At 48.4% G+C, this 25,052-nt stretch overlaps 1 protein-coding gene across 1 annotated transcript; it reads left to right on the top strand.

The window, feature by feature from the left end:
• A2ML1 (alpha-2-macroglobulin-like 1) lies at positions 1–23,340 on the top strand. The gene is made up of 35 exons (XM_010077634.1): positions 1–65; positions 862–1,045; positions 1,999–2,161; positions 2,721–2,773; positions 4,853–4,873; positions 5,370–5,529; positions 5,978–6,062; positions 7,417–7,528; positions 8,383–8,497; positions 8,917–9,026; positions 9,528–9,695; positions 9,933–10,163; positions 10,801–10,864; positions 11,240–11,385; positions 11,676–11,825; positions 12,070–12,222; positions 13,224–13,308; positions 14,107–14,221; positions 14,901–15,126; positions 15,256–15,382; positions 15,969–16,090; positions 16,592–16,646; positions 17,240–17,323; positions 18,390–18,566; positions 18,707–18,788; positions 19,580–19,736; positions 19,961–20,035; positions 20,423–20,585; positions 20,997–21,211; positions 21,350–21,565; positions 21,678–21,802; positions 22,120–22,210; positions 22,682–22,750; positions 23,064–23,166; positions 23,300–23,340. Exons 1-35 carry the CDS (start codon positions 1–3, stop codon positions 23,338–23,340), a joined length of 4,308 nt encoding a protein of 1,435 aa, XP_010075936.1.
• The last annotated feature ends 1,712 nt before the right edge of the window (positions 23,341–25,052 follow it).

Here is a 25,052-nt window from a genome sequence, read left to right on the forward strand (position 1 = left end):
ATGAAAATGTGGACTCCTATCCTCCTGAACTGCCTGCTCTACATGCTGGGGATAGTGGCACAACCGTAAGTGCCATTTAAAAATCTTGTGATTGATAGTGATGCTGAGGGAGGGGCCCAGGATAGCAGGGAGAGAGAGCATGGGACTCTGCAAGTCATCTCGTGGAAGGGATAGACATGGGGTGGTATGCAGCACGCCACAAGCCTTGTTATAAACACAGGATCCTCTTGAAGGTGAGAAGCTCTCTCACGGATGTTGCTGCACCAAAAGAACTAGGTGAGGACAGGCAGTGGGAACAAGAAGAGTGAGGGACTGCAGTCTGAAGCAAGCCTAAAGGAAAGGTTTAGGCTAAAGTGAAATGGCAAAGGAAAAGGGACGCCGGGCTGGGGATGATTAAGCAGGAACCAGTCTGCTGCCAAGGTAGCTGAGGAGCTGTCTCAAAGCAAGAAGGGCAAATCCCTTTCTGTTGAGAGGCTGGACAGTTGCATTTTCATGTGTATTTGGAACACCTAAGAATGGTTCCCTTTGCAGAAGTAGAGATGACCTCTACTGTATATGTTTCTCTCCACTACTGTAGCATCCTCCAAAACCATGTACACAGCAGTGTGACCTGAGGTCACCTGAAAACATTTTTCTTGTATTTATCTGAAATGACTATACACCTTCCATCACCCCTGTGAGAGGTTCACACTCTCATTTTTAATCTGTCTGTCTCACTCGAGCAGAATAGCACCTACTGTCCCCAGAGGCAGGTAAACCCTGAGGTAAACCCTCCTGCTTCCTCAGACCATAGAGTATGTTAGTTCCAAGAGTGGGTGAGACTGCTCCCAGGATATATAATGTCTTGTTTCCCCACTGCAGGAGGTATTTGATCATCATTCCAGCTGCACTGCCCTACCCCTCTTCCCAGAGGGTGTGCTTGGACCTCCGTGGGGTGGAGAAGCCTATTCGTGTGGCCTTAACTCTCACGCATCCATCTGGCAACCTCAGCCTCTACCGCAAGGTTGTCCGGAACAACTGGATCTTTGAGTGCTCCAGATTTCAGGTCAGTATCATTCTTGGCAGGGACTTCTAGCTGGCAGCTCCCAGAGTGCTCTTTTTGCTCACGACTCCTCTCACCAGAGAAATAGAGAATGAGGATGATGGGAGGAGAGAGGGCATGGCAGGAGTGACTGCAAAGTTGAGGAGAGTGTTTAGTGGGAGCCTGCTATCTTTGCTCCATACCTTTGTCTGCATGATACCGTTCCTGCTGGGTAACTCACAATCCACTCTGGGGGCACACCAAGGGAAGGCTGCCCAGACAGGCACCAAAGGACTGAGGAAGATGGAGGCACTTCGAAGCACCCAAATGGCAATTGCATCTCATTCTCTCCTCTGAGAAGGAAGCACTGTCACAGGGTGTCTTGTGAATTGTGATACAGGAAGACCCAAACCTTTCATCTCAGACAGCCTCCCATCATGTCTGCTTCCCTCCAAGCTTCCTTAAGGGCTGGAAAAAGTGCTAGAGGACTAGGAAAGATGTGAAGGGTGCATACACAAGACAGCACAAGTCTTTCTGATCTGCCAAACTCATTAAAATTATTTTCTTGGTTTGCACTGAATAACAGTGGATTTCAGCCTCTGTGACCCACGCATTCTAGGAAACAGATTTCTCATCAACATAGACCTTTTCTTCCCTTAGGTTAAGTCTTCTCTGTCTTGCTCTATGCAGGCTCTAACAGTAGCCCCGTGAAGGGACAGACACAATTTCTTTGCCAGAACAGGCTCCCTTTTTCTCTTGTCCAAGATCTGTCTCAAGTGCAAAGGTGTTGTCCCCCTGTGCTTCCACAGACACAGCCCTCAGCCACTGAGGGTACACCCTGCACTGGCCTTCAGAGTAAGACGGAGAAGAAGCTGGCCTCACAGTGCAGCAGGAGCAAGGAGAAGAGCACTGCTCTGGTGCCATCTTGTCCTCTCTTAACTGCCTGCTAACCTAGTGGCTCCTCTTTTGTGTCCTAGGTCCCCCAGCCTGCGGGCAGCCAGGAGGTGGGCACTGTCCACATGCACATCTCCAATGGCCACTACTTCAGTGCAAATGAAAAGAAGCAAGTCCTGATCCGCAGGGCTGGCACAGGCACCTTCATCCAGATGGATAAATCTGTCTACAACCCAGGACAGACAGGTGAGAACTGCATGGAGCACCCTGACAGTTCCCCTGCCTTGACTTGCCTGGACTTTGTTCCCAATTCCCTGTGAGTGGTGTGCCAAGTGCTTTGTGCTATGCAGCCTCCATGCGGATGAAGGGGGAAACTATCTGCTGCCTTCTGGAGTGATGTGTCCACATTCTAGGGGTGGGAGGGGACTGGAAGGGTCAGTTTTACATGGTCTGGGAGCAGAGCTTGCTTGGAAGAGGGAGCAGACCTGAACGGGGTCTTCTTGGCCAGGGCTAGGTAGGACTGGCCTGGTCACACTGCAGATGAGGAAATGTAAGGGTTACTCCAAGTGTAGCCTGTGGGAAAGACCCTAAATTGTCAGTCTGGTTGCTGTGCTGCTGCCACTCATTTGCGGGGAAGACTTGGTGAGGAGGGCTGAGCAAGGGGTAAGGGGGGCTGCAGGGCAGGCGTAGGGCTGCTGGTAGGACTGTGTAGGGACCTGTGATTTTGGCGTGAGGGAAGTGCAGGGAAAGTCCATTCCTGAGCACACTCCGTCTCTATAATGTGTTCTCCGTTTTCTTCCTTCAGTGAAATTCCGGATCGTGACGTTGACCGAAGATTTTACTCCCATTAACACTAAGGTAAAGCCTGTCTAAATGGAGGTGAGGAAGTCTCTGGGCTCCTTCTGTCCATTCTGACTCCTCTGCCAGCCCCACGCTGTGGACGCGGGGACAGTCCTGATGTCATCAGCACCCAGGGTGGCCAGTGCCAACCCTCTACTGAACTAGATTGGAACAGCAGCGTCTGTTTGTTACCCTCCCTCACAGGATGGCTGCTGGCTGGTAGGAGGGTTGGTGCTGCTGATGGTATTTGGGGGGTGTGCCACCACTCCTTGCTAGCTGAATTAGTACAGGGCAGCCTGGGAGCTGCGTGCACCCACTCCCCTACCCCGGCAAAAAAACCCAAAAAGGCAGAGTTTCTGGTGACATCAGTGGGCTCCTGGCCATGGGCACAATTACCAGACAAGTTGGATACAGACTCGGCCAGACCCAAAGCTCCCCTCCTGCAGCTCTGGAAAGCTCAGCACTTTGTGGAGTGTGTTGCACCTAAGGGTGGCAAGAGGGTCTGAAGCAAGCTGTAACACATCTGCAAAATTTTAAGAAAAATTAATTGATATGGGAAAGGATATGTATGAAGTGATCATAAAAAAAAAGAGAGAGATAAAACGGTATAACCAAATTATACTGACTTGCTGCTGGCAGCAGCTCGTTCTCCCCATGTCAAGGGAGTGAGAAGTTGCCAGAGACTTGCATATTTGCTAGCCAGGAAACTGCAAGAACAGCATCTCTCTACTATAAGTAAGTAATTATACCTGCATCCAGCAGCTATAGCTATTTCACACTCCTTTGTCTTCGAGCAATTTAAGGAGAGCCAACAGGAATTCATGCCATGAGAGAAAAATACTGAAGGGCATATGTGAGCAGAGCGCTGGATCAAATCCCTCTAGACTGAAATAAAGGGAGAGATCCTTCTGGCTTCTCCATTGCTGACTTAATTTCCTCTTTTTTGGGCTATTGGTGATGCCTAAAGATCACACACTCCTTTCTCCTCCCAACAGAGACGTAATATATTTTGTATTAGTTAGATAAGAGAGTAAAAAATACAATTGCTTCCATGCCTACAATTGGTTCATGAAGATATTTGACCATAAGTGTTTGATGTCTATGTGTGAATATGAGTAAACTAGCGTTATAACTGTTAATAATGCTCTGATGAAAATTCAAAAGAGGTCATGTTTAACCAAAGCTATTGTGAGGTTTGAGTGCACTGCAGCATTAAAGCTATAATATATAGTTTGTAAATTAGATGAGGTGGAGATAATACAGGTGCTGTTCACGAGCACGTTTAATTTTAGCATTGACATTGGATTCAAGTTATGAAAATAGTTAACCTGCACATTTTTTTTTTGTTTCAGTGAAAACAGAGCTGCCTGTGATAACTTGCATGAAAGCTTAGAATGAGGAATAATGTGAATTACATGTGGTTTCTATTTACAGACCAGACACTCTCCTAAGCCCTTGTTCCTGCCTCCTTATGCCTCATGCTCCCAAATCACATGTCCTTCACCACTACTGCCTTCTGGCTGATAGCTGCAGTGATATAAGAACAGAGAATTAATAGTCCCAGATGGGCTGAAGTATGTCTGCCTTTGTCCCTCCCTGTTACTGTCAGCTCCAGTCAGCAGTAATTAATATCTCCAAGCCTTACCTCCTAGGCCAGGGATTTTACAGGAAAATGAGGGGTGTATTCTTCCTACAGGTGACGCATTTTTGATAATTCTTGTGATTTACATTACAAAACTCATGCCTCTTAATATTTGTGAACTTGGGATGGTGGTATTTGTGAGTCTCTCTACTTTTCTTCCTTTTTAAAATCGTAAATTCTAAAATTCTAGCTTCTACAGTTAAAGAATATCTATCAAACTGGACCTTAAAAATTCAGGGACCAAAAAGCAAATACAAACAATAGTACAGATTTTTATGTTACATGTTTTCCTCACTATTTCAAAGCCATTCTCCTGGTTTTAGTAGTACCAAGCTCCTTGTATTACAGTGTTTGGGACTGCTGGTGTTGTCACAGCACACGGTGGGTAAGGTAAGTTTATATGCAGGTTGCTGTGTTATGCCAGTGTCTGACACTGCTGTCTGTTTGCTTTGCAGTACTCCGTGGTGGAAGTCCAGGTGGGTGTTTCAGATTCCTCAGATGCTATGAGGAAAGGTACTTCAGTATGGATAATACCTAGGCCACTGTTTTACTCAGTCAAGTTACTTTTCTTGGGATCTGTGTATACACATGCATGTGCATACTCTGTCCACATGCTGCTTTTTAACAAGCATTGATGATCCAAATGGTTCAGCTTCCATCCATTTCTACATTCAGGAATCCCAGCCAGTCATTAGTTAATTCTTATAGTTCATCTACCTAAGACTGGAGAGTCTAAATGTCAGGACTTTTCATACCTTCTCTTTTGATGGTAGTACAGAGTAGAGTTACCCTGGGTGGGTTGGTTCACCTCTGTTGGTGCTCCAGCATTAAGGTCACTTCAGCAGCATCTGGGGCAAAACCAGCAGCAACCTGTTAAATCTCTGTGAAACGCCTTTGAATCCAGTGGGCTCTGGGTAGAGAATAGCAGGTGTTGCTGAAGACTGCCTCTTCTTTCCTTCCTTTGGACTGCAGGACCCAAACCAAAACCGCATTGGCCAGTGGCTGGATGTGAGACCAAAACAGGGCATCGCAGATCTCTCCTTCCAGTTAGCCCCTGAACTCTCTCTGGGGACTTACACCATCAGTGTGCTGAACCCAAAAGTGTCCAGTACCTTTAAGGTGGAGGAGCGCGGTAAGATGGAGTATGGAGAACAGATAATGGGATGGAAAAAGTTGCTTGGTTTTGTTTGTATAACAATATATAACCAAACATTGTAAACTAAGATTTACTGTCTGAGAGCTAGGATTAAACACAAATCTATGGTGTATAGAGTGGGCAATATCAGAAATGAACACAAGGGAGATTGTTCTGGAGATTCCTGGAGAAGGTATCTGCTAACAGCTAGGCTGGCACAGAATGAGAATACACTAAAGATCTCTGCAAGACTGTTGATATGTTGGGGGAGAAGAGGGGATTCTTTCTTTGGTTTCCCTGTTTTTTAATAAGTCCTTGTTTTTACCTCATTAATATATTCCTTCATGTGACTCCAGCCTCACAGGAACACACTCTTCCTTTTTGTGATCCCATGTCTAAGTAGTCTGCTGCCTTTGATGAACTAATTCTGTGGTTTTTGTTCCAGTGTTGCAAAAGTTTGATGTTTTCTTCGACGGACCAGCTCAGATTCATGCTTCAGATAAAACTTTCCCCCTGCGTGTGTGTGGCAGGTAAGTAAGATCCTCAGGGGAAAGGGAAGAGCTCATCAAAACTGTGTCTCTCCTTCCGTATGTTCCCTAACTCTCGAATCCATCAAGGAGAAGTGGCTCAAAAAGGGCCAAACACAGTTGTTCCTTTTGAAGAATCCCAAATAGTGCAGAAGCAAAACTGATGGGGTCTTCCTTGGGGAAGAGGTACATAAGCCACACTTGGGAGAGACCATCCAGCTCTAGGGAGACTTATCCCAGGCAAGTGATAACCTGCTCTGGAAGCGATATGTGTCCAGCCTCAAAAGACCTTATGTGGGGAAAAACGCATATCTGATATGGGACTGATCTGCTGAAGTAAAGGAACAGGAACTGGTGTTTCTTTAGAAGGTTATGCTATTCCTTCTCACTTACATGCTGATGAAGTGATTACTTTCTTAGAAGCAGCTTTCTCTAGTCGTGTAGTCACTAGCAAAAACTGAGCAGATGAGGGTGTGAAGGAAGGCATGACCTCAGTTGGTATAAGCACAAAGGAGGAAGGAGAATGATCTGGAAAGCACTTTGTAGACAGATAAAGGGGGTGAGCTTATATGTATTTGGGGCTGGGATGTCTGGAGACTTTTAGTGTCTTTTTGCTGCTGGTCTGACATAATTTTTCATTAATTGGGACATTTAAAATTAGACCAAATTAAGCTCTAGTAGAAAACAGTATAGCACTCTGCATCCCCAGGATGGGTGATACATGTCTTCCTATTGCGAATACTGTCAGGAGCATTTCTCCAAAGGGAAAGCCAGAGAGGAGTCACAGCAGGGAAAGGTAGCAAGGCAGGCAGGGGAAATGTCTGCACTGACACGGGCACACTTCTGTTGTACTTTGCAAAAAAGTGCAGAATGGGTCTGATGGTGGAAACAAGAGTCCAGATCATGAGATAAGCCGATAGTGAGGCAGGTCTGAGGTCACTCCATAGCTCTGTTACTGCCATACGATGCACTTTCTGTTGCTGTCTGGAGAAACAGAGTTTTCTGCTGCTTTCACACCTGAGCTAATATCTCCACTGAGTGCTGCTTCGTGCTGCTCGGACACATCAGCTCAGCTTTCTGTGTCTGCCTGCAGTTCCAGAACAGCAAGCACCCCGAAGTGGGAGAGCTTTGGAGAGCGTTGGTCCTTTTCTATCTGTGCTTTGTTTTTGTCTCTCTTGGACGCAGGGCTGTGCTATTGCACTCCCCAAGTACACAATGTGCTATGTTTTCATTTATGCCTGCCTACTTACCAGCTGCATTAAGACCCTCATCAGGAAGGCCAACCTGTGTGGAGCAACGTGCTCAGCAAAACGCACAGTGCCTCTGCTTAGCAGTTCCTCTGGTGTTCTCCCTGCAGGTACAGCTACGGGAAAGCAGTGCAAGGGACCATGCGGGTGACTTTGTGCCAGAAGGCAAGGAGGCGTCCTCGAAATGCCAGCAAGGACATCTGTAGGGAATACAGCGGTCCAGTGAGTAAAATCCTGGAAGATAACATGGCTAGTAAAGGAGCACTACACAGGACTAAGTGTCAAGGGCTGAGTAAACAGAATGAACTGCTGTGTAACCACTTCTGTAATGTATATGTAGACTAATAAGGAATTGTTTTTATTCAATTAATGCAATTATTGTTGCCCAGACCAACTGAGAAGCCTTTACCCCAAGAAGTTCTTCTTTGTAACTTTGCTTATTAATGGGGACAGGGACTAGAAAAGAGGAATTTCACAGAAAGATTTGGAGTTCTCTTCTTTTCTGGAAAGAAGCATAACTTGCAGGAAATTGATGCAGTGCAAGAAACAATGATTAACAGAGCTTTCTCAGGTGCAAAATTACCATCTTAAGGTGAACCTATCCTGGAGCTGCACAAGGACACTAATGTATGGTGGAGAAATGGTTAATTCCATAGCCAGCTTAATTCCAGATAATTCCAGGTTAATTCCAGCTCTGGAAATGATTCATTACTTTGAATTTTCATTTGATTCTGCAGTTCTTCTAGCTAGATCTATTTAAATACTCATGTATTTGCTCTGTGATCCAGTTAGTGCAGTCTGCAGTTTTCTACTAAAGCTGGAAAGTTGCCAGCATTGTAACTTTGATAAAACTGTGATGCATGGTTTTTTTAATATATGTCTACAATATGCATTACACATATCCATGCATACAAAATAGAAAATACAGAATTTAAAATGTGAAACATCTATTGATATATGAGTCTGCATTTTCACTTGTTGCAGTCGACAGTTATGACAGAATGACTAATACCTTGTACTTCTGACCCTTTCCCTTCTCCCCAGCCCCAAATAATATCTACCTCTTCCTATGGCAGACCGTGAGCAAGGGGTGCTTCACCACTTCTGTAAGCACGTCAGTCTTCAACCTGGCTCCCAGTGAGGAAGACAGCAAGCTTTATGCAGAAGCCTCTCTCCTGGAGAAGGGCACAGGTACCCAGGGGCTCAGTAGAGAAGGTGCAAGGGCAAGAGGGACCATTCTGGGGGTGTGAGGGTTAGCGTGGGCACACCTCTCCCTCTCCTCCACCTGGTGCCAGGACCATCACAGGACAGGAGAGCAGCCCTGCCTGAGGAACTCGCTGTGCCTGTGGAGAGCTACTCTGCCAGCAGCAGATGGATGAGGTGTGGCTGGGAGCGTGGTCCGTGAGGCCACAAAGTGTCTTGGAGAAACCTTAACTAAAGAAGAAGCTGCCACAGGAACAGTTTTCAAACCTTGAATGGTGCTGGTGTTGGGAAAGAAGTTTGAGACACTCTGCTTAAAGGGGCTGGGAATAACAAACTGAGATTAAACTGGGCTGCGGTAGTCACCTTGGATACTGATCCTGCTTCCCTTGCACTCTGCGTTCCAACAGGGGTGCAGATCAACACCTCCAGCCAAATTTTAATCTCCAGGACAGCTGCAAGGGCAGTGTTTGAGACACCAAATGTATATTACATCCCTGGAATACCCTACAGGGGAAAGGTGATTTTTTTCCCTTGCTTCTTCCCTCCCCATCATTTGCCAAGGAATTGAGTGTCTAGTAAATTTTGCTGATCCAAACCATTTTCTATTCCTCAGACAGAATACTTTACCTTGCAGTGTGTCACATATTACTTGACAATATGGCTCCAGTTTCTGCATTTCAGATTCTCTGAGGTGTTTACACCTCCAGCTTCTGCTGAGAGCGATGAATAATGTCTCAGCAAGGACGCTGGGATGCAAGGATGGCTCAGCTGTTGGCTAGGAGATGAGCTCCTTATGCTGTAGTCACACACACCTTTTAGAATGGACAGGTTTTAATCACTCTCAGCTTAGCTTTAGAGATGTGGGAGTTTTATACGTGTCCTGTCTTCTTGGGGCCAGACTGAAGTCAAGGACACCTACACAGGAGGCTCCATGTTTGTCAGAGGGAGGAGGGGGTTGGGTATGACACTGGAAGAAATATCTGACTTTGGCTTTTCTGCCTCACCCTTTTGGCACCAGATTAAGCTTCAGGATCACTATGGAAATGCTATGAAAAACAGAAAAGTTTATCTTGTGATAAAGTTTATGAGGCGTCGGTTTATCAAAACATACATCACAGATGGTAGTGGAATAGCATCATTCAACCTGGACACAACTGCCTGGAACAGTTCGTCAGTCTCTTTGGAGGTAAATCCCACTTCTGTGTACAGGAAAGTGAGAACCCTTGAGCTCTGCCTGTTCTCCCTGCTCCCACGCTGCAGCTCCCCTGCCAGCTCAGCCCTGGGCTCCTCACGCAGCTCTGCCTGTGCAGAGCCAGCAGGAAGGCACCAAGCAACAGCCTTTCCAAAACCAACCTGATGGCATCCTAACAAAGCACTGAAGCATGAAACTCTTGATGTCTGTGTGTCTCTGGTCCCCTCTCAGGGAAGGTTCACACTGGAGGATCTCATGCCCACACCTCAAAAAACTGACTTCAGTTACACAAATGCTTACCATCACCTGCAGCCCTTCCATGTCACAACCAAGAGCTTCCTGGATATACACCCACTCACAGAAACACTGCCTTGTGGGCTGAAGCAGGATGTCCAGGTGACCTTCACGCTCAGTCGGGATGACCTGGGAGAAGACACCAGCCGTATAGGTTTTGCATATTATGTGAGTAAGGGTAGTAGAGAACCTGGGGGGAAAGGCTGCACTAGGGGGACCAGACCCCAGTGAAATGTTAAGGGTATAATTTAGATCGGGATGACAGGAAAAACTTGTTCTTGGAGAACTGAGTGAACACTACACCCTGTAAAGCTCAGCCTGGCCACAGTGTGATGCTGGTATCAGGGCCCTGGTCATCTCCATGGATGGGAGGAGGCTTCTGCCTTTGCAGCCCATCATCCCCTTAGCGTCTGCCAAGGCCACAGCAGGAAGTGTCTTGTGCAGAGCTTGCTGTTAAACTCTTTTCTATTTAAAACTGAATGTGGGATTGCTTTTTCACTCTGGTTATCAAACAGCTGTTCAGTGGAAATGACTTTTGGTCTGTTCTGGAGACCTGCCTACTAGAGGGGAAATAGCTATCTCTCACTTACCTCCAATGAACCCACTACCTGTCCATTGTCCTAACTGGACAGACCAGACCAGAATCTCACATGTTAAAGCTTCTCGTCCCACACTGTGATGTCTGCAAATCTGAGGTGTGGGGTTGGAGTGGACCCACAGTTTATTTCTGAGGTTGCTGAGGAGAGTGTGGCTGTGCTGTGGTGGCAAACAGCAGTCTGCTCATCCCACGTCCCTCCTCCCGCAGGTCACTGGAAAGGCTGGAATTGTTGTCAGGGGCCAGAGGAGTGTCAAGGTCGGGAAACTGAACAGTAAGTCTGCGACAGCCAGACAAGAGGAAACAGTTGTGCCCAATGGGTTTCTAGGTCAGACAGTGAGAGCTGCTGGAGTTTCTTCCAAATTCCCGGAATCTATTGATCCTGGGCAGTCAGTGAACAGGGCAGAGGGAGGCTGAGGAAGCAACTGTGTCAGCCGTAAGAGGCCAAAAAGACAGAACAAGGGAAATAATGATAGGAAAAGAGACTGGGAGGACCTGTGGGAAGATGGAGCACATGGGGTCAGACAACGGAGGGAGAGGGCAGACAGGGCAGCGGGAGGAATTGGTGGGATTATAAAGCAGAAAAAAGGAGGGCAGAAGGAGATCTTGGTGGGGCTATAATGAAAACACTTTCCCTTTGCTTCCTCAGTGTTGCAGGGCTCCTTTTCCATCCCTTTGACCTTCACTGCTGACTTCACCCCATCGCCTTCCTTAGTGGTGTACGCCATCTTCCCCAATGGAGGGGTAACAGCTGACAGCATCCGTTTTGATGTTGCCTTGTGCTTTGAAAACCAGGTGAGACTCACTCCTGTGTCTTGGGGAGAGCTGACAAGCAAGAGTCAGCAGGCCTGAGGAAAGGAGACCCTCAGATCCTTCAAAGAGAGAACTGGGGAGAAAAGAGGAAGGGGATGTCTGCAGCACAGTGCCCAGGGACCAGGAAAGCTTCATCAGTGACTTCTGTTCATATCAGTGGCTGGGCAGAGAAGACTTCAGCTGGTCTCCCTCTTTCTGTCTGTGCTTCCTGTGAGCCTCCTCACCCCTCTTTCTCTCTTTTTCATATTTCCTTTCCTGGTGTGCTGTTCCAGGTCAAGGTAGGATTCCCAGCTAAAGAAGCCCACCCAGGGTCAACAGTGCAGCTCCTATTGCAGGCAGCCCCTGGCTCCCTGTGTGCAGTACAAGCAGTGGATGAAAACATGTTCTTCATGAGACCAGAGAGTGAGCTGACAAGCCAAACGGTGAGTGTCTGTGCAACCAGCCAAAAAACATCCATCCAGATGGATGAGCTGGGGGAGGCAGGCAGGGGACATGGCAAGGGGAGATGGAGGCTAATGGATAAGGACATCTTTGTGTGGAGGAGAAAGCAGTGTCTGCCTAGGGACATGGGCAGGAACAGATACGTATGCTAGGGGAGGGTGGAGCAAAGCATCTGGAGGTATCTGCTCCTTGCCCAATTCTTCCCTTGCCTGTGAGTTTCCCTAGGTCTATGGTTTGTTCCCTGCTGCCTACCGACATGGATACCCTGCCCAAGTAGAAGAGCGTTCAGATCACTGTGTTCAGCCCCAGTCCACATCATCTCTGCTACGAGGGAAGCCACAGCATTCCTTTCAGCCTGACATCTTTAACCTCTTCCGGGTAATCACCTTGTGACTTTTCCCAGCATTGTTGAAAAAATGAGCACCTGAGAAATCTTTCTCCCCAGGCAGCCTGAGAAGGCCTTGCCTTCTCTGGACAGCTCTTGCTGTCTGTCCTGACCTCGCTGTGCTGTCTCAATAGACATACAATCCCATTATGAGTATGAGCACCTGTATTCCCCTCTGCAGATGCAGAAAACAAGATGATGAGATCCTGGACCAGCGAAACTCAGCTTTTTGGGTTTGGGAATGAGATCCCGGGCTGTGTACTGTTTGTCTACAGTATTAGAGAAAAGAGAGACAGGAAGTGATCCCAAGCATCAGACCACAGCTTGTTGATGTGGCTTAGTTGTTAGCCTGCCCTCTGGCATTGTTTTGAGCTGTTCCCAGGCAGATCTCTTGGTGTCCTTAAGGCAGATCTCCCCTAGAAAGGACTAGCCTTCATCAACAAGGACACAAGACTGGCAGTGCCATTTTGCCTTGGACCTGGGGATCAGACCCTGTCGTCTTCTATTTAGCAACAGAGGCACATCCTAGGAGGCTCTTTCACAGCACAGGGACATCTCTTGTGTTTGTGGACAGGCCCATGTCACAGCCCCAGGGGCTGAATGGGGGGTCTGCTCCCCATCACACCTCTGTATAACGTCAGAGGGCAGATTTCATCCAGCTATTCCCTCCAGTGTGCATGAGGGGATGGGGCAGGACACTGACACCTCTCCTCTGTGCCCTTGCCACTGGAAATGTGTTGAGAAGAGCAAGACATCCCGGTGCCCCCCAGAAGAGAGGTGGTGGTTTAGTGTCCTCCTGAGAAAGAAGGGATCAAGGAGGCTGTGCTATGCCTCCCTCAGCACCATGTCTGCTTAGGCCACTGTTGCTCTGTGCTGCCCAGGCACTGGGCTGCCCTTGCCCTCATGGTTTTCAGAGTCATTCTGAAGAGCAGTGGCCACTCTTCCCCACTCAGACACTTTTCTGCCTCACCTGCCCTCCTTCTTTTCCTAACAGAACATGGGGCTGAAAATCTTCTCAAACCTTGTAATCAAGAAGCCGTCTCAGTGCTTTCATCGGGTGGATAGGAAGCTGACCGTGGGTGAGCTGCGCTTTCAGCCTACATGAGGTCACCCAGGTGTAAGAGCCCTCTGATCTCTGGGGTTTGCTGCTGGTGGATATTGGCTCTCTGAGGAGTAATGAGTGCTGCTGCCACAGCCTAGCTGTCTGGTCCACCAGCCTCGGCAGGAATGACCCAATCCCTATAAAACGGGCTCTGAAGAATGTCACTACCTGGATGTTCCCCGACATTAAAGGCTGGCATTCCCTTTCCTGGCACAGACAAACTCAAGTGGGGGCCAGGATCTCTTTCCCAGTGACTGCCTCACAGGCTGAGCTGAGACCTGGCTTCTGTCCCCACCTGCGGCTGCAGGGACAGTCACATCCTTCCCCTGTGTCTCAGTTTGTGCTAGGTAATCATACTAAGCTGACTCACATGCCTGCTGATTTTTAAACCATTGCTTGCAGAAGGCAGTGAGTCTTTTGCAGACAAGCAAATAGTATTGTTATTCACAGACTTACAGAAGTGTTAATTAAAATGGCTCTCTGAAGGTCTTTAGTCTTTAGCACCAACTCTGGGTCAGGTCAGCAATAAGATTTGTCTAACCAAGTCTTGGAAACTTTGCAACCAGCTCACTGCAAGCTGATTCTCCCGTTACCACTTCCCTTTCCTTTCTTATTTTCCCTGTCCTACCAAATCAGCCCACTCTGTTTTCCTCTGCCAAACTCTTCCCACGTCTCTCTTACTGCTTGCTTTGCCTCTTGCTCCAGTGCTAGGCTGTCTATCATTGGCAGGGTTCACCTGTCCCACTCTGGTGGGACTCCTTTTTCCTTCTTTTAGGGGCACATTCCACAGAAGACCAAAGAATCAATAAGGAACAACCCCAATTTACAACCCATGGAAGGCTTCACCACTATTTCCCTGAAACTTGGATCTGGAATCTGTTCTCTGTTGGGTAAGTGATGCCAGACTTTACAAATGGACAGAGGGATGACCCCTTTGTTACTGAGTCTTGGCTTACTTGCATTTGTGCAAAAGACTAGCCATAGGTGTAGAGGTCTGCATGTGAATTTTGTGGCTCTTCCCTGCATTTGTAGTGCATCAAACTGAAGGACTAGTAGACTTTCAGGTGCAGAACTGAAGTCTACACAGGTTTAGAGAAGAGCAATACACTTCAAGACCAAACCACCAAGTATCCTCTCTTCAGACATTGGGGCACATTCTACTACTGAATTTGGTGGGTGCACCAGCTAAATTTGTAGCCCTTGTTGCCACAGTGCTTAGATTAAGACTGACGTATCAGCACTCAGGAGGATATAGTGCTGCTGCTTTCCTGAACATCATGCTGTTGACTGAGTGTACAGAGCTGGAATGCTCAGTCAGTGTATTGCTCAGGAGAAGGGTATAAAGCCATTAGTGATGGCATTTAAGCAAGGTTTATGGCTTTATGGAACGAATTGCTGAGACCTGCCTTGCTGTGAGCCCCTGGAGAAGTCGTTGGTAGTATAGCAGAGGTAGATCCGAGCATGAGGACCTGCATAGCCTGCATTGCCTCCCTCACCCAGGGCCATAAGCCCTCCCCATTGAAGCTGAGTGTGATGAATTTCTTCATGCAAGTGCTCTCTTCCTCTCAGTTCCAATGGCAGCAGAAGTGTCCCGGTCACAGTGCCTGCTGCCGCTGCAGAGTGGAAAGTCAAGACTTTCTGCGTGGCTGCGAGGGGATTTGGCCTTGCCCCAACCGTGAGCCTCAGAACAGTCCAGCCCTTCTTTGTGGATGTGACACTGCCATATTCTGTCATCCAAGGAGAGACCTTTGTGCTGAAAGCTACTGTTTTCAGCTATCTGCAGCAGTGCATACAGGTGTGTTCCTGTGCCACAAGTAACACTGTGAGGGACAGACCTACCACACCCTCTGGTGTCAGACTCTGTTGTGCCAAGCCGTATCTCCTGAGGTGCCCAGTCACTTGCCTGCATCTATCATTCCCTCAGATCCATGTGGCCCTGGCTAAATCCTCAGACTTCCGGGTGGAGCCATGCTGGACCTGCAGGGACAAGGAGTGTCTGTGTGCAGAAGAGTCAAAGACCTTCAAGTGGAGTGTGACAGCAGTCCAGCTGGGTATGGCAGCAAAAATGGGAGCAGCGATGGGGAACCCTAAAACAGAAGTGAGAGGGAGTGGGAGGTCCAGAGAAGCTGGCAGAGCCTTGCCTCCTCTGGATCTCGAAGTTCGTTCTTAGTGGCTCAAGCATGCAACCCATCGGGTTTGCTTTCTTTCTCTCTTCATAGACAGGCTCATCAGAGAAGGCAGGAATTGAATGGGTGGCATGGAGAACACTTGAAGGGCTGTGGGACCATCTGGGGAGGAAGGGACTGCATGGATGTTGGTGGAGGATCTAGTATTGATGGTGCTGTGCTTCATATGCAATGGGAAGGGGACACTAGGGTCCAGGGGGCTGCTAGACATTCTGTTGTTACGGTCATATCTAGTGCAATGAAGTAACTGTTGGTGAGGCATTACCTAGTTCTCTCATGCTTAGGGTGTCTGAAAAAGCCATAGCTAAAGGCTATCTCACTTTTACCAGCCAAACCACTGAGGCTATGAAGACTAGCCACCTGAAGCATCTCAGACCACTATCAGTTAAAGCAAGTTAACTCCATTTGGCCACAGGTGTAGGAAACAGGCCCTGTTGAATTTATTTGCTAGGGACTCTGAATATCACCGTGAGGACGGAGATACTGGACAACACACCAGGGTGTAGGGGCAGAAAGCCCTTGCCAGCTACCGTGAGGCGAAGGCATGTGCTGGTCAAACACTTGCTGGTTCGGGTCAGTATGAGAGCAGGCTCGCTTCTCTGAGTATCCCTGCCCCTGGGGGGAAGGGAGGCTGAGATGGGCTAAATGGTTTTCTCTCCTCACTTTTTGGCTGGCATTAGCATACCAAGACTGTGGCTCAGTTTGCTTTGTTCCCTCCAGGACCTAGCCAAGCCTATTCCCTTCTTGCTGTGCCCTTTCTTGAGCTGCATTCATACATCATGTCTGTGCTTCTACCTGTAACCTTCCTTGCTCAATCACCCATTGTACGTGAGCTTTTGTATATGCTCATAGATCAGAGAGCCCTGTCCCTCAGGCTTGCTCTTGCTCTCTTGAGCAGTGAAGCAGGCAGCTTCAGTGCAGACCTATCAAAGGTGAGGACGGTGGAGTCCCTGACAGCCTGGGGACTAACCACTGAATTCAGACATGAACTTGCTCTGAAATTTTGCTGCTGTTGGGTAATTTTGTGTGTAATCTTGTTTCTCCTATCCCATGTTCATGTTCCTGCCCTGGCAGCTAGAAGGTGTGTTGGTGGAGAAGACTTATGGCTCCCTTCTGTGCTTGAAAGGAGGTATGTGGACAGCAAGAATGGGTCCTGCAGCCTGAAATGAGACATGAGAGTAGGACTAAACTATGGGAGGTCTGAATGTTTTAAAATGATTTTTCACACAGGAAATTTCACTTCCTGTTAGACAGGAAAGAACAAGAAATATTACATCCACATGTGCTGTCCTACTGAATTTGGCGCTGAGTATAGGTGGCAAAACCCTGCTCTGTAGTCTCCTTCCGACACTGTAGCCCCTAGGAAAAACCTGGGGCTTGATAGGCACCAGTGAAAGCTGCTCCAACCCTCCCTGCAGCATTGCAGCTCTCTCCAGGATGTCCCCCTGCTGAGTGATGACCAACTGTGATTCTTGTGAAGCTTAGTGAATTGAGTTGTGAAGCTTGGTGAGCCCTCAGCCTGGCCAGCAGCTCTCACATCTCTTCTAATCTGAAAAGTTTCCAGGCAATGGAGCTTGGTGTGATGACTGGGGCAGGCTGTGGGGAGCAGTCTGTGTGAGTGGGATGTAGGCAGTGTCCCATTTATCTGTGCCAGTCTTGTCCCTCTGGGTAGATGCATTTGGCTTGATTTTCCATGCTACACCTTTATCCTGTCATTATCAGGAAACGTGGCTGAAGAGCCTGTGTCCCTTCGCCTCCCTTACAATGTAATAAAGGGATCTGCCAGGGCTTCCATTACCGTCTCAGGTAAGTGAGACCTCTTGTGGGCTCACTGAATGCTGTTAAAGATGAGCAAGGCTTAACTTGGTGATGGTGTCAGGGGATCCGTTTGACATGAAACTGCAAAAGAGAGGATGTTGTGTTTCTATTCTCTGCAAGGTTTCCCAAGACCAGGGTTTCAGATTTTTGGATTAGCACTTAGGCTTTCATGGCAAAAATAATCTGCAGAGGAGAATAATCCTTATTTTTCTAGCTAGGACTTTGGAGCAGAGACTCTAGGCCATTATTTTTACCAGGACTTTGGGACTTTGGCTAGTTCTGTGTAGGTACAATCAGCAAAGCTCATAACCATCTTGTCTCCCTGTTAAGTTTCGCTCCTACAACAGAAGCTCCTGGAGAGGAGAAATCTTTCTCTGCATTACTAAGTTGCAAAGAACACATTGGAGGAGCTACTGGGACCAGACGTACTTACTGTACAATACAATTCTTTGCACTGGGCTCATTTGCCCCCATGCCAGAACTGGTATGAAACCAAGCCTGCCATAAGTAGCCGTGGTTATTATGCAACAGAGCCCCAAAGGAGGAAACCAAATACAAGGCTTTTCTGGATGGCTGGAGGACATATGGACACCCTCACACCATCTGACTAGCACTCCTGCTGGCTTACTGACATTTTGATGCTTGACACATGGCCAAGTTGACCAGGTCTGGCTAAAAATCAGAAACATCTCAACCTTTCCTTAAGTGCTTTTATATTTGTCTGTCTGTAGGACACACACCAAGCAACTGCAGCCCTGTTCATTGCCTTTTACAAGTAGTGCTTGTTATGGTTAGAGCCCTTCAGACTGAAAATGCTAATAAGGGAAAGTTCCTTAGGGACTCCATAGTGTGGTGACCCTGCATCATGAATGCTAGACTGGAAAGAGGCTAAACAGTCACCACTCTCCATCCTGGAATCTGTTGTTTACTCCTCTTTCCTGCTCTCTCCAGTGTTTTCCTCCCGTGCTGAGATAAAGCTCTATTATCCACTGCCTGGCTGAGAAGCACCTCAAATCATACTTACAATTGCTTTGTTTCTTAAAACCTTGAGTAGGTGACCTCATGGGGACAGCACTGCAGAACCTGGACCGTCTGGTGCAGATGCCCCATGGCTGTGGGGAGCAGAACATGGTGCTGTTTGCCCCCATTGTCTATGTGCTGCAGTACCTGGAGAAGACAAGGCAGCTGACCCCTGAGATCAAGGAAAGGGCAACCAGATTCCTGCGCAAAGGCAAGTACAACAGACCCACCTTGCTCTTCTGCCTTCCCCTGTGTCCAGCCTACCAATAGCTCTTGCCCTTGCACTCGCTCTCTCAATGTTGGCCCCCCTGCGTTACTGTGCTCTATTAATCACTGTTCCCATCTCCCCAGGGTACCAGATGCAGCTTCTTTATAGGTGCAGAGATGGGTCTTACAGTGTCTTTGGGCAGCAGGATGGGGAAGGGAACACTTGGTAAGCACTGCAAATATCTCTCACTCCTGATTTTTCCTGTCTGGGCCAGAGCAGCTAATATGCCTGGGAAAGATTACAAGATGTGTGTTCCTTCTTTTGGATGGAGACTTGGGAGCTCTCTGGCACAGAAACAGATGGAGGGACTTGAGCCACTTGAAAAAGCAGTGAGGCAGGGCAGCAGAGTTTCTGGGAAAGTGTAACAACAAAGATGTGGTACCAGGGGGTGAGAGGTCCCTTTTTGTCTCTGTGGCCCTGCCGTTGCCCCACAGACAACACCAGATATTGCTCATGGTGTCCTGACAGCCAAGAGGGGTGTACACTGACTCGAGGTAGATCAGGAAAGAGCAATAAAAAATCATCTCCTCAGGGAGGGTGTTGCTTGGGCGAGTTTGAAAGAGCTGCATTGGCCCAGCTTGACCCTGTGGTGTCTGGGCTGGGAGAAATGGACAAAGGAAGGGAGGAAGAAAATGGGGAATTCAAGTTTGTCTCTAGGTATTTGGGGGAAATGAGGTGCAATGGGTAAAAGTAGAAGGGATAAGAGATTTTTTCACCTGTGAAATGACTGGGTAAAGCAGTAGTACATGAGTAGCACATTTGTGGAGCTAGGCTGAGGGAGAGGAGCCTCTTGGGTCCTGTGGGCCACTTCAACTTTTAACTTGTTTTTCTGTATGAAAAAAGATTTTGGCATCCTACTATGTCAGTGTTAACTTCAGATACAAGCACTAGGAGGCCTTTGACTTTCTCTTTGCCTTTTCTGTGTTTCTTTCTCTCACAACTCATCATTTTCCTAGGCTGACAGCTTTTGTAGTCAAGAGTTTCAGCCAAGCCAGAAAATATATTTATGTAGACGACAAGAACGTCCAGGATGCCCTACGCTGGCTAGAGCAAACTCAGCTCCCCACTGGCTGCTTTGCCACCAAAGGGAGCCTCTTTCACTCCTCCCTAAAGGTAAATGAGGGCCAAGCCAGGCAGCACAGCTGTGGAATGGCTGGGCAGATGTGTCAGCAAAAGATTGTAGGATCCCACAGGATCCTGGAAAGTCACCCTGCCATCCTTAAAGAGAGCAGGGTATGGGGCAGGCAATGCAAAAAGAATGCTTTCCCTTCTGGGGAGTCACTGCGTGCACCCTCCGGAATACCACTTAGAGAGTGAAAGGTGCATTCCCTTCACAGGGCAGCGTAGATGATGAAATCTCCCTGGGGGCATATGTTGCTGCGGCACTGCTGGAGCTGGGTCTGCCATTGAAGGTGAGCATCCTCCCATTGCCTCCTTCTCTCCTGTATGCTGCCATGCCTAGGCACCGCTATGGGGATATGTCAGCTCATAACGCTGGCAACCTCCAGGCCAGGAACTGGTAGGGAACTGCTGGGAGGGAGCCAATGTTTGGCCAGGCTGGGAGGTAATTCCTCAAAAGACGCAGTGCTGTAAAACTGGCACGTGCAGTGGTGTTTGGTGGCTATGGCTCCCAGTGCATGCTGAGGCTGCACTGCCTGTTTTCTTAAGAGAATGTGCAATTTAATGGGTTTCTCTGGAGCTACATCAGGAAGACATATTTCAGCTCCCTCGATTGAGCTCCCCAGGCTGCTGTTTTGCTCCTGTCAGGGTTTTGGCATGTGTCTCTTCTCCCACTGCAGGGCAAGCTGATGCAGACGACCCTCCACTGCCTGCAGCAGGCAGTTCACAACATCACCGACATCTACACAGAAGCCGTGCTGGCCTATGCCTTTGCCCTGGCTGGGGACTATGAGACAACCCAGGAGCTGCTGTACAAGCTGGAGGAACAGGCCATCAAATCAGGTGCTGGCTGCTGGTTCGGGTAATGCTTCTTATTCACCTGCTGGGATCTGCAGTAATGTATACCCAGCTAGAGTGGTTAAAAATGACATGTATTTATACATATTCCTTGTATTTGTGCAGTAACTGCACTGTGTGACTGAAAATACAATAAATTATTTCACAAGCTGTGAGGGTGACTTGTCAGAAAGCGTTTCCTCAGTCTGGAGGATTTCGAGTTCCTCTTGAGGGAGGACACAGGAATCTGTGGGCTAAGAGCAGGTGACACCCTGGAAAATAAACTGAAGAAGGCAATCCTGGCCTGAGTACAGGGAATGAGCTGAAGGAGTCCTGAAAGCACTCTGAGGTTTGTTTCCTGTGAGTGCCCAGTTATATCCTCCCCAAATAGCCTGCATGCTCCTTTTCCTTCTGCAGGAGGACAAATCCACTGGAGCCCCAAGCCAAGCTCTCCGGCTTCCTCAGGCTTCTGGCCTGGTACTCAGTCAGTGGACATAGAGTTGACAGCCTATGTGCTCCTGGCGTACCTCTCTAAGCCACGGGTGCATGCAGGTGACATGACAACTGCAGCTGGTATTGTTGCATGGCTGACCCAGCAGCAGAACGCCTACGGGGGCTTTGCCTCCACCCAGGTAACAAGTATCTCTCTGTGGATTGATATACTTTTGCATCCAAGGTTGGCAGGGCAAGTCCTCTTGAGGTCTTCCTGCTCCGAGTTGGCTTCACTAGAGCTGATGCTTTCAGAGGGGTGACTCTCTCTCCCTCTCTAGGATACAGTTGTTGCCTTGCAAGCCTTAGCAAAATATGCAGCAAGGACGTTCAGTGCATCAGGCCAGGCGCTTGTGAGGGTGAAGTCCCAGAGGGGCTTTGGGAAGGCTTTCCAAGTCAACCGCCAAAAGCGGCTGCTGGTGCAGCAGGCAGCACTGACAGAGGTCCCAGGGCAGTTCCTGGTGCAGGTCCACGGAAGCAGCTGTGTCTTCACTCAGGTGAGGTGGTGGAATGAGTGGGGGAGTGAGGAGAGGTGGAAGACTCTGATTCTTCTCCCTGCATGAGATCATGCCTGGCCTGCCTTTTCCCCTTCTGGCCCTCTCCTTGCAGACAGTGCTGAGGTACCATGAGCCTCCCTCGCAGGCTGCTGTAACCTTCACTCTGCGTGTCAACACAGAGCTGACCAACTGTAGCCAGGCCAATGCACATGTCCTCACCGTCCGCATCCTTGCCAGGTGACCCTAAGGGTTGTTTCCTCTTCCAGCAAGACCCGCTGTGCTTGGGGACAGCATCTGGGGAAAGCCTCAGGGCTGCAATGGAGGGACCCAACACTTGGGATGGACAGGACAGAGGGTGGACTTGGTAGGTGGAAAGGGTGGGGAAGGAAGGTGCTGGCTACCTCTTGTGAGAGGGAGCCGTGGCTGCTGTGTCCCCAGTCCCAGATGGGCTACCTGGCTCAGGGTCCTGCACACAGGATATGATGGTGTAAGGAAGCGGGACTGGGAGGGCACTATTCCCACAGAGTCAGACCCTCTGGCTGTTTCTTCTTCAGTTATATTGGGAGCAGAGTCACATCCAACATGGTGATTGTGGAGGTCTCCCTGCTGTCTGGATTCATCCTGGCTCCTGAATCCAGGATGTTGGTAAGCACTTCAGAATAATAAAAAAAAAAGCGGCTGTGGTGAATGAGTCCCACCTGCCTGCTCCTGTTGAGAACTGTTCACTTCAGACCGTGAGGTAACTAAATTAGCAGGGGTCCTTTGCTGTTGTAATTGAACCCAAACCTCTCCTTTCAATACAGGCCCTTCAAGGCTATGAAAGATCAGAGGTGGTTCAGCTTCTCCCACTGACACTATTCTGCCTTGGGCCAGGAACAAATATGCTGATAGGTGGGAGATTTCTCTAACTGAGCAGAGACAGCATAGTTGATCCCCGAGATACTCACAAGGGATGTCCAGGAGGCACTGTCAAAGATATAGCCACTAAAACCCTTATGTGTGAGAAAGACACAGCTCCACACCGTCCCTTCAATAAATACATCAGTGGGTCTCTCAGGTCAGGAAGCCCTACGGGAAGTGCTCACAATTTCCTTGTGTTATTGTTTCCTTTCCCAGCTGGAGCGCAGAACCATCGTTAAGAAAATAGAAGTGAAAGCTGATGTGGTCTACGTTTATCTGGACAAGGTAAGTGGGAAGAAAAGCATTTGGTTTGGTACGGCAAGAGCAAGAAACCAAAGGCCAAGGAGCTGTGTGAGAAGCCCAAGGCTGGGCTAGGTATGGGGAAAGAGCACTGGCAGAACTGTGGGCAGAGGAAGCTTGCCCAATTTCACTGTCATTGGGTTAGCATTTGCTATTCTTCACACGTACTCTATTTGTAAAATTCAGAATCTCTAATGGTTAGAGAGATTTAGTGCAGGACAACATTCAAGCTAGGGAAGATGAAGATGCAATGACTTCTTTCTCCTCTTCCTTGTTAATTTCTTTCCACCTCCACAAGCTCAATGATGAATCTCAGACTTTCATTCTGCAACTGGAACAAGTAATTCATGTGAAGAACCTGAAATCAGCCATCATCAAAGTCTACGATTACTACCAGCCAGGTGGGTTGCAGATTCCTTCCTACTCTTAGGTTGGGAGCTGGGTTCCTAGTTCTCTGGCTGGGAAAAGACATTGTGCACTCTTCTCTGTGTGCATACATGTGTGTGTAACCAGCTTCCTCATTTCCTTTTGCAGAGGAGCGAGCCTTGGCTGACTACAGTGCTGTCTGTAGTTGAGGTAGGCAGCAAGTCCCTGTGTGACACAAACAATGGCATCAGGAAATGATGTGTCTTGCGTGGGAGAGAGGGATTGCCTGTGCTAACAAGGGCCCTCAGACCTGGACTAGTCTCCATTCCCTCCTCCCCCTACTATATTAATTGCAGAGTAGGAAAGGAGGATTTGGGGAACCAAAGGAGCAAGCTGAAGCTGGGAAGATGCAATATTTTGTCTTGTGGGGTGACATATGCAGCTTCCAGAAGGGGGATGGCTTGTTAGTAGTAGCCTGAAACCAGGACAGGTCTGGAGAAGTCCCTTCTGGAAAGATAAGACATGCTACATGCTGCATCCTGACACCATCCCACAGAGAGAATGCTGCCTAGGGACCTGCCTAGAGAGCCACCCCCACTACTAGCCAAGACAAGGCACCTTCCACAGCCTGATGATAGCCATGGAGGGATCATGCCATCCTTGTTTGTCTTACCTTCTGTCCCCACAATTGCATATGGTTCCTCAGAAAGGGGTGGAGGAGCTTCCAAATTTGTTTAGAGGAGAGGAACTGCCACACCATGATTCCTGTCTTTGCCCAATATTTCAGGTTGGGCACTGAATGGAAGGAAATGCTCCAGCTGGGACACAGCCCACATTAAAGTTGAGCCCATGTGGTCCTGCGCCTGAGGGAATGGATCGCAACAGTCCAGCAGTTGTGCCTGCCCTGTGAGGGCCTGGGCTGGGGCAGGTGGGGGTGTCACATATCTGGTACACACCTGGGAAGGAGAATTAAAGTAAGCATGACCCCTGGCCTTGTTGCCGTTGTGACAGTTGTTGATGAACTACAGGCTTAGCCCATGAAGATACCGTTTCTGCCATTGCCAATCTACAAACCTTCTAGCTCCTCTATTGCTCTCTCCTCATGCTTCCCATGGTTTCTCCTAATCCTTCCTGCAGTAGGACTCAGGCAGCTTCAGAGTGCAAGATGCAATTGAACATGCTGTGACATCTGTATCTTCTGTGCCCTTCCTGCAAGCTCCTGTGCCATCAGCTCTTCTTTGAAGCAGTCTCCAGATAGTAATGCAGTGCACCTCCTCACACCCCCTCAGCAGTACAGCCTTGCCAATTACTCTTGATAAAGGTTTCTAAATGCAACTGTTGGCCAAAGGAACTGTTGAACATATCCCAGCCCTCCCTTGCCTTCAGCTCCATCTCGTGTGATGGCCACCTCCCCAAGGTACCAACTCTGCCTTCGTGAATTCTCTATTTCCTCCTGTGCAAGTCCACTACTGGAGGGGCAGAGTTTTGCACATGTACATGCACACATAGAGAGGAAGTGAAGACGTTCTTTTTCTCAGGTACTCTTAAATGCAATTTTCCTGGTTTGTGAGAAAAACAGTAAACCTGAATAATGATTCAACCACACAGTTCTAGTCCCCTGACTTTTAATAAGATGCCAGGAACAGTCTGAGCCTTTCAGAAACTAACTGCTCAGCAGAAAATTTCAAGTATTTTCTCTTTGCTTCTCATCTCGATGTGGTGGCTGTTGGCAAGGGTGACAAAAGACTGATGGACAGAGACTGCAGAGGATGGGTCTGTCCCTGTTCCTGTGAAAACAAAAAAGGACAAAAACAATCCGTGTTCCTGAAGTGTTAAAACTAACCACTGGGAACTCAGGGAGTTTTTTTACACTTGTGACCAAATGGGACTGCCAAGCCATCAAGGACAGGGCTCTCTCTGA

This window comes from Pterocles gutturalis, unplaced genomic scaffold, assembly GCF_000699245.1.
Source record: "Pterocles gutturalis isolate BGI_N339 unplaced genomic scaffold, ASM69924v1 scaffold5143, whole genome shotgun sequence".
In the NCBI taxonomy this organism is placed as follows: Eukaryota; Metazoa; Chordata; class Aves; order Pterocliformes; family Pteroclidae; genus Pterocles; species Pterocles gutturalis.